Source organism: Macrobrachium nipponense, chromosome 12 (genome assembly GCF_015104395.2).
Source record: "Macrobrachium nipponense isolate FS-2020 chromosome 12, ASM1510439v2, whole genome shotgun sequence".
Lineage (NCBI taxonomy): Eukaryota > Metazoa > Arthropoda > Malacostraca > Decapoda > Palaemonidae > Macrobrachium > Macrobrachium nipponense.
The window spans coordinates 47,726,528-47,736,527 of NC_087205.1; the positions used below are offsets into that span (position 1 = coordinate 47,726,528).

At 35.9% G+C, this 10,000-nt stretch overlaps 2 protein-coding genes across 12 annotated transcripts in view; both read right to left on the reverse strand.

Annotated features, from left to right (window-relative positions):
- The window catches only part of LOC135224515 (E3 ubiquitin-protein ligase MYCBP2-like), a 1,655,355-nt gene that overhangs the window by 1,073,985 nt on the left and 571,370 nt on the right, over positions 1-10,000 (reverse strand). The window lies entirely within an intron of this gene.
- The window catches only part of LOC135224514 (uncharacterized), a 6,714-nt gene continuing 735 nt past the window's right edge, over positions 4,022-10,000 (reverse strand). The window contains exons 2-4 of the mRNA XM_064263558.1: positions 5,355-5,612; positions 4,989-5,172; positions 4,022-4,289 (exon numbers count right to left, since the gene is read on the reverse strand). Coding sequence (XP_064119628.1) covers positions 4,219-4,289; positions 4,989-5,172; positions 5,355-5,417 — 318 coding nt within the window. The 5' untranslated portion in view covers positions 5,418-5,612 and the 3' untranslated portion in view covers positions 4,022-4,218. The remainder of the gene's footprint in view (positions 4,290-4,988; positions 5,173-5,354; positions 5,613-10,000) is intronic.

Below are 10,000 nucleotides of genomic sequence, written 5' to 3' on the forward strand. Positions count from 1 at the left end.
ATGCTGAGAGGAAAAAAACAAACAGGAAGCTTACCGGTGCACAATTGAGGTCAGTGACGAATTCCAAAAGTTCTAGGGCATGTGTGTCGGTTAATGGTTAGGTTAGGTTAGTTTAGGTTAGGTTAGGTTTCGGTTGGTTGGCTTAGGTTAGTTTAGTTAGGTTAGGTTTCGGTTGTTAGGCTTAGGTTCGGTTTAAGGTTAGGTTAGGTTTCGGTCGGTTAGCTTAGGTTAGTTTAGGTTAGGTTAGGTTTCAGTTGGTTGTTTAGGTTAGTTTCGGTGGTTAGGTTAGTTTGGTTACCAGGTTGGTTAGGTTCGCTTAGGTTAGGTTCGGTTGGTTAGGTTTAGGTTTCGGGTTAGGCCTAGGTTAGTTAGGTTAGGTTGGGTTAGGTTAGGTTAGGTTAGGTTTTGGTTAGTTAGGTTAGGTTAGGTTAGGTTTCGGTTGGTTAGGTTAGGTTAGGTTAGGTTAGGTTAGGTTTCGGTTGGTTAGGATAGGTTAGGTTAGGTTAGGTTAGGTTGGGTTAGGTTAGGTTAGGTTAGGTTTCGGTTGGTTAGGTTAGGTTAGGTTGGGTTAGGTTAGGTTTCAGTTGGTTAGGTTAGGTTAGGTTAGTTTAGGTTTCTACAGTGAAGGCTAGACAGCAGACTTTTGTTTGGAAGTGCTAAACGTTTTTGTTTACCACAGAAAAGCAGGCCAATCATTTTACATATGTGGAGTCACACTAACCCTTTTTCTAATATTTTAAAACATACATTCAACCGAGTTAGAAGTCGACTTTCAAGCAATGGTCCAGTCAACACCATAAAAAAACTCGAACAATTGCCAAAAAATGAATGAACCATTTTTTTTTTATTCTGTAACGTTGTAAATCAAAGATCCAGTTAAATCTTTTTATTCACCGCCTCACTTTTTGTTTTTTGAGACCTGCAGAGTATTGCGATCATCAGATGTTCTCTGTCAAGTGTCGTTGACTCCCAGGGAATCTAATCAGGAAAGTCAAGGATGAGACTTACCAGAATGAGGAATCATAGTGTTCTTTTCTGGCACGAGATGTATTCTAAGACAGCTGCTTCCTGCGCCGTTCAAATGATTGGCGACGCTGAATGTTCAGCTAGTCTTCGAACGTAAAAAACAAACTCTAGGTATTTTAGTTATGAAATTTGGCCTTGCATCTTGTTTTAGAATTTCTATTTTAGTTACACGTATATTCTATGCCAACTACCGTAAAATAAGTGCAGACGTCTTAGTAGAATTCACAGCAAAACCATGTCTTCCGTCTTCATTCTATGCTTACACGGACATAATAATCCTTTTTGTTGCTTGCAAATAAATCTGATCTGATGTCTGACCAAGATTCAGTGGCCAAAAGGCTTCCTGAATTCCACTCAGTCAATGGCACCACCGACAAATATTTTGACAAGGAAATTCAGACTTCCCAAATTCACAACTGGCGAACGCGATTCAAAACGTGTCCATCATCGGGAATTTAAATCAGATCAGTTTTTCTTTCTTTCACTATCGTTTAAGGATGGGTGTTTATGCTCATTCCAATTTCTTCCCACTCTTCGCCAGTAGACTCACAGCTGTTTCCCATTTTTCTATCTGAAGCGGTTTAGAGAAGCCACGTTTAAAACTCGTGCAAACGGCGGTCATTATCATCTTCCATGACTGAGATCGAGCGCGTGTGTCAGGCAGAAAGTGCATGCCGGGAGAGGAACACCCAACCAACTGCAGTCCACGAACTCACCCATAAAAGCTGACCTGAGCTGCGGTTCGAATTTTGACACCGAGTTCAGAAAGTCGTCATCCTAGCCACTGTCTTTCAGCCAGTGATTCGAGACGTGACCATGAAGACAGCGTCGTTCCTGCTGCTTTGACCTTAAACGTCGGTGTAGAATAATCTTTTGATTTCCTCTGTTTTCTGAATTTCAATGAATTGTGTGTTTGTTTCGGTTACTGAGTTAGTGTGGATGCCTGCTTCTTCCTGCCTGAGGTGGCAGGAGGGTTCTGTTTCCTAATAGTAAAACTTATTTATGACTTAGACCGTCGACGGATAGGATGGCCTTTCGCAGTCAATGTCTCGTTTCGCTGTCTAACTTTTGGGATCAGAGGTCCTTTTTTCCCTCACACCGTTGGGGGGACTGTGGAAGGAACAGCCACCCCCCTGAGGATGTTGTTAAACTGGAACCTCTGAGGTTCAAGCAAAGAAGCAATGCATGGCTACCCTAATACAGTTCTCCTTTTTTAGAAATTATTTATTTTCATTCATTTATTTTTTATTTGCTAAATTTATCTATTTTTTTAATAAGTGATGATCTCTTTCCGTATTTCCTATTACCTTCTGTCGCTTCTTTGGAATGAACACCATAAGATTCTTTGGAAACTTCTGGAATTTCATGTGGATGGCCCCTGTGGTGGGCTTCTTCTTCTTCCATATGAATAGGTTTCTTCTTCGTCTTCTGAACAATGATAATCATAAGAATAGTTTAGCTGACAGGATTGGATATTTATGTATATATATATATATATATATATATATATATATATATATATATATATATATATATATATATATATATATATAATATATATAAAATATGATATATATATATATATATATATATATATATTATATATATATATATATATATATTCTATATATACCCAGCAAACACACAAGTATTGGTCATACATTGACCCATTGCCGGAGATCCAGACTTTCGGGCATTGGTACAAATGATCAGTAGTATCGGTCCAATTTATATCCATTATCTGTTTGCACACCGGCCCCTTAATGGCACTGTGTTGTAAGAATGTTGGGGGAATACATGCAATCCATAATCACGCCAATGCATTTGTTGGACCAGTAGTGGAACAACTTTGGACTACCAACTTTCCTATTTTGGGCAGATACTGGTACGATTACCAGTATCCAATTTATGTTTCATTATGGATTGCCAGATAATTCCAATGCATGATATGAAAGAATTAAATGTGATATCTATGTACATCACTCTGCTGTATCTAAAGTTTGAAAATAAACTATACAATGAAAAATCGGAATCCTTTGGAAGTTTCAGTGGTCTTAGACACGTGATCAAACCCCACTGGAAGAAATGTTAGAAGCTCGATCTCCTTACTTTACCTTTTATCAGCAATATAGTTACATGCATAAAAACATTGTATAGTTTATTTTCAACTTTAGCTACAACAGGGTGATGTACAGATATAAAACATTTCTTTCATAGTCTTCTGGACAAAATGTATACCCTTATGTATCTGTATGTTGCAATATTCATCTAAATTTATTTTGATAAAGTAGTATAGGGTGATGTGGCAAGTATTTAGGTATTGACAAAACTATTTTTGAAAATAATTGAAACACTTTTATGCAAACATATATCAGTCAATAGAAACAAATCAATACTCTGTTAAAAACTGTTCTGTGATCAAGTATTGTGGCTGTCATGTAAACAATAATTTCAATAAATGCATTAACACATAAAAAAATGGGATTCCATTATACTGGTGTTTAACATCAAAATACATAGTCACAATTAAATTTTTATTAGAAGGCAAAAAATGGTTAACAAAACAGTTGCAGTAACTAGTACCATATATATATATATATATGAAACACCCACTGCATTCTCTATATCTCACTACATACTACATAAACTCCTTAATTGTTTAATATATCTGATTTCTATATACAATATTTTACTAAAGCTAGCTGATGATGTAGTCAAGGAAATTATTAATATTCATGGATTTCTGTCTAATGTTTGTTGTGACTTCGTGCAAGATGGTACATCCATTTAATTAAAAAAAAAAAGTAATGCAGGAACACAAACTGCCATTCATTAAGTACAGCACTGTATGTACTAGATAAAATGGATGTGGCATCTTGCATGAAGTCACAACAAACATTAGACAGAAAAGAATGATATTCTCTACATCAAATTATTCATTTAAATTATAATTACAAATTATTCATTTAAATATTATAAAAATCTAATCAAGAGACTGACAATAATAAGATAAATTTGAGTGATAAACAAATTACATGAATATTTATAATTTCCTTGACAACAGTCAGCAGAAGTGCTCTATATTATATTCCTTCAGGATCCCCACCAGAATTAGGTTGAGATGAATTGGGATTCTCATCTTGACTTTGCTGACTGTGCAAGTCTTTTGGTCTTTTCCTTCCAAAGTATCTGTCACATGCATAGCATAGTTTTCCCTACTTCAGTTTCATCAGTTGATAATTGTGTCTTGTTCACCAGAATATCTGAAAAGGATAATCAATATTAGTAAATTGCATATCTGCAGTACTACACATAGTCCAACAATATAAAAGCCTTTATATTCAGTTACTTATACCACTATTATTACAATTTGAGTTAAAATCTAAGTTAGAAAAGCATAAACCTCTGAACCCAAGGGGTCAAGTAGGAAAAGTAACCCTATACAGGAAGGTAAAAGTGGACAAGAAAAAAATGGTGCAACTTTGTGTACTCTCAAGCAAGTGAACTCAAATCCAAGACAGTGGAAGACATTGGTACAGAGGCTATGGCAGTATCCAACTTTAGAAGTTTTGATGTCAAAGTATTAATTCATTTAAAGGGTTAACAATTAAGGTTTAAGTCCTTTTTAACTTTGTGGGATTTGATTTTGGTGTTAACCCCTGCCAAGGCTAAATGATAATGGCACTTATGGTTTCTGTGCTTTAACATTACACTGCACTTTTATAATGGATTATTTTGCATTACTTTTAAACCTTACTGAATGTGTGGATGAAATACAAATGCAACTCATGTTTTGAAGGTTTCACATACAGTACTTATATTTTGACTATCTACCAGCATCCATGGCACTTCACTGCATCTGCATCCCCATCTAAAAGCTAGCAATAGGCAGTACTACAAAGTGCCAATTTACACACTGCAAAAGCCATACCCTACACCTAACAGCATTATACAGCACTCACTTATTATAATTCCACACAGTGTCGTGTTCTTGAACCCTTTCTTGCATGTATTTGTTTTAGTCTTACAGCCAAGATGACCTTCCCAGTTGAACTCATACTGGAGTCCACTTGTCATGCAGAAGTCAATCATGGTTTTGACTGCTGCTTTGACGGTTGCTCCCCCAAGAATCTGGAGTCGATGTACCTAGAAATAACATTCAATAAGACTGGTTATACGAAAGTTTTTGATAATCATTAGTAATGAAATCATTCTACACACTATGGCCTTTTCTTATCTTTAGTAATGTCAAAGTAAAAGTTTTATTTTCAGTACTGAAGCGTAATAAACATCATTGTGCATATCACGGTAACTGACATGTAGCTTACCAGTGACTTTCTAAGTGCACTGTCCCCATTTATCTGTTGTTCAAAGTCCTCAAAGTCTACCATATCTTTGTATTGGTAGCAATCCGTCCAGCAGAGATAAATCAGGTCCAGTGGGTGCAGCAGCCTGAGTTTGTTTCAAATGTTCGATGGTACCTATCATTATTTCTAGTGACTTCTGCTGATCTTGCACCCTACTTTCCAATTTTGTCATTGTCATCACAAGAGGTCGCATCACTTCCACCATAAGAGGTCGCAAGACTGAAAAAGAAATCAATATTTTCCAATATCTAACAAGAAAAGTGTTAATTTAAATGTAGTTAGCACAAATCTCTTTTCATAAATAGCTTCACCAACACAGGAAATAAAAGCTGATTTACAATATTCAATTTACTGAAAAATTGAGGAAACTGTCAACAGATACTCTTTGGAAATCTGTATAAGCAAAAAGAAAAAAAGGTTGATAGCCCCACACACACAGATTGCCAAGCAATTAGTAAGCTAGGAGAAGACATTATTTTCACATCCATCGTTGTTAAAAATTTCACCACTAGTTGCTTGTGTATGTGAATTATTTTCTACAGTAGCTTTTTTATTCCCCATGCAAAGTTCTCTATATTCCTTAAATTTTCTTTTTGCATGACGATTCAAGGTCCATGTACTTGCCATAATGAACAATCCCCAGCTTCACAATTCTTGAACATACAGGGGACCTGAGACAGAAAAATATCAAGATATGGTGTGGGAGAAGCTTATTTTTGGCTTGTTGTCCTAATTGAAAGTGGGTACCAATTTTATGAATGGCAAAGCAACTAGTGGGAGGTGTGATGTAAATTAATTAGCAGAGGGAGAATTCAGATCTGGATTGAAAGGTAAGGTAAAGTTGTGTTGTTGGTGGAGACATCCAGCCAGGTCAGGGAAACAAACATGGCAGAAGGTGGAAAACAACAGGTCATGAAAATTGAAGTCAGAATGAATTCCAGGGGTAGGCAGGTCAACCCTTCAGAAAAGGCCAAAGTAAAAGAAGCAATAGATAAAACTCTAGAGGAGTGACGTCTCCTTGTTAGACATCAAAGAATGTTCAAAAGGTAGGCCTCATGACAACAGTAAGCTAATAGATTTAGACCACGACGATGATTTTTTAGCTACATCCACCCACAAGGAATCGACAAGTGATAAGAAGTCATGCCCATGTGGGCAATGCAAGGTCCAGCTAGGCCCAGAAGACGAAAGCCAAGTGTGATAAATGCAAAAAATTGTTCTGCACAGGCCTAAACAAGCCTCAAATGAAGAATTTCTTGGGGTCGATAAAAATGACAGAAAAGGAAAAAGGCCTAGATTGGTATTGCAGTTACTCAAAGAAGATTGCAGATCATGCAAAGAGAAATTAGAAAAAGCAATTGAAGAAACTGAGAAATTGCTGAAAACAAGCTTATATAGGTATTGCATGAGATGCTAAGAGGAAGCAAACACTAGTATTTGTATAGAATGTAATGGAGGGTACAGGCAAAAAGGGTCAATAAGTCAGGATGAGGAAATTGCTATGAGAAAGGATAAAGGAAAAATCCCAGATCACCAAGAATTTTGGAAATATGGTGTTGGATGGAATAAAAAGTGCAGAGAAAGTAAAAAAGGAGAATAAATCAATTGGAGAACTAAGGTTACTCAAAGAAGATTGCAGATCATACAAAGAAAAATTAGAAAAAGCAATTGGAGAAACGGAGAAATTGCAGAAAACAGGACAGTCAGCAATCATTGGAGCTTCATGGAAGACCTGAAAACCTAGTGAAGAATATGGAAAACAAACAAGGTACAATCACGGAAAGGACCACTAAAATAATGTCAAGACTAGAGAGTAACTCACCTAACCCTGACAACAAGCAATGCTTGAATAGCGAAGCCCTGAATAGGGACCACGATTAACAGAGGGGTTGGAAAGAAAACAAAGAACATGGGAAAATCAAAGTGCACCTAAAGATAAGGATAAGCTAACAAGAGCAGAGTGCAGGTTCTTTACGACAGGAAAGTGCAAGTAAGGAGACTCTTGTGAGTACCTGCGCTTACGACAGGAAAGTGCAAGAAAGGAGAGACTTGTGAGTACCTGCACCTACGACAGGAAAGTGCAAGAAAGGAGACTCTTGTGAGTACCTGCACAAAAGAGGTAAACCAAAGGACAGTATACGTACAAGTTCTACAAAGAGGGTTATATTGTAAATATGACAGGAACTGTAAATACAGCCACAGAGTCATTAGCCAGAATAGGACTATAGTACGACGAAATTCGGTAGACCAAAGATGAGAATGTAAGCGTTTCAAAGAGGGGCACTGCAAATATGGTAGAAACTGTAAATACAGTCACAGAATCAGAAGTCAAAATAGGGCTATAATAAATGGAAAGGCAAGATACCAAGAAATAAGACATGTTGACTATGAGCCAGAATAAAAGAGCAAGCAGAGATGAGATGAGCAGTGAGCAGTATATGTGCAGGTTTTTCAAAGAAAAAAAAATCAATCAAAGAAATAGCAGAAGAGCAATCAAGAGCCCTTTATGGACAATTGTGGACAAATAGCTTGGTGAATACATGTACCAAATATATTATAGAAATTAATGGAATGAGATATGCCAAAAAAGGTACCAAGAAATGAGACAAGTTGACTATGAACCAGAATAAAAGAGCAAGCAGATCAGGATGAGCAGTATATGTGCAGGTTTTTCAAAACCAAGATCAATCAAAGAAATAGTAGAAGAGCAATTAAGAGCCCCTTATGGACAATGTTGGACAAAAAGCTTGGTGAACACATGTACCAAATATAATATAGAAATTAATGGAATGAGGAATGCCAAAAAAGCACTGAATAAGGAAATAAAGATAAGAATTAATCAAGATATCTAAGAGACTTTCAAACAAAAGAGGAAAGAAATAAAGAAGCTGAGGTTCACAGATAACTTCGAGGAAAACAAAAACATAAGGGAACTGGAAACAAAGGACGCATGTATCATAATGAAAGCCAGACTGAATATGTTGAACTTAAAGGCTAGCTTCATGGGTAAATTTCAGGACGAGGTCTGTGATATATGCAGTGGAGGAGGACATCACCGAACATTTATTCATGTGTAAATCAATTAAAAAAACAGATCAGGACATATAGACACGGAAAAAAAAAACTGGGGGAATACATAAGGATAGCCCACAAAATTAAGAATGTTTCTTATACTGGACAGCGATGGATGTCAAAGCTAAGTAGCATTGCCCTGCCCTGCCTCAGTTATATTAAGAAAAAGAAATGAAAGGGGGTTGGGTTAAAATTAAAGTAGAAATATTGTGTTATATCTAATTTGGAAACATCTTTAATTTTTGGGGGTTACTATTGTTGCAGAAAAGGACAATAGACATGAATTAAAATACAGGTAGTGTTCAAGTTACAATAATTTGTCTTACGATAATCCGATTTTACGATAGGTTTAACAATTAATACTGATACGACAATATTTTGAAATTATTTTAAAATTTCACTCGCAATGGACGCAGGCAGCAGAGTATACTCAGGGAGCGAGAGAGACCAAATTACAATAGCCTAAATTTATCCCGTCCTCTAGTTAAAAAAGTCTGAAAACAGCAAAAGAGAATGATGAAGGTATTGTTTTAACGTTATAATTGTGTAAATGTAAATGTGTAGTCGTGAACAATCGAATGATAGTAAGCAATTACCGTAGTCATGTTATAAATGATGATATGTAGCATGGGAATGATATTTTTATGCAGAAAGTTTATTTGCTATAGATCAAAGCTCAGCAAGGAAATATACTGCTAATGACTATCAATGCAATAGCAACAAGGATAAAAACTCCTGTAAACTTGTTGCCATCGAAGACAACCGTAGATAAAATTAAGAGAAAATCATTTTATCAAAACTATTGGGCTTGAAAGAACACATTTTACAGTTTCTTTAGACCAATAAAAGATAGCGCAAAGCTTGCATTACGTTGAAACCAAGGGAAAATAGTGAACGGAATCATGTAATTTTTTTTTACACAAAAAAACATGCCCCTGATGCAATCTTTTAATGAAAAAAATAATTTAGTTCACAACAAATGTATTCAAGTCATATTTCAACTTAAACACGTTGTCTAACGAACAATGACCTTGTCTCATATAAGTAAAGTATCTGGATATTCATTTATGCTAACTAGAAGCTAGAAAATTTGCTCATAATTGAGTTAAATATGGCGAAATAAACTTGTATGGGCCACCAACTGATTTCTAAATCAAAACATTGACCACTACCTATATGTTAGTATTTTATAATGCAATAATACAAGAATACCTACAATATTATTGGATACAGTGAAGTGATGTAGAACTTATTTTATAATTATATGCAGCCATCAGCAGCCTGACATCACTCAATTGTTACTAAATGTCTGACTGATTCTCGTTTTGTGTCCAATTTTTTTTCCTACTAATATATCATAGTCAGAATGCACTGAACCTCCAGAATTGGCTTATATCAATTAATAAATTACTATACCATATGTGTAATATAGAGAATACTGTAGGCTACGCTACTGTATTGTGTCTACACTAGGCCAACACTTTAATTTTATTCAATTTCTTCGTACTGAATTTTCATAAGCACATATACCTAGC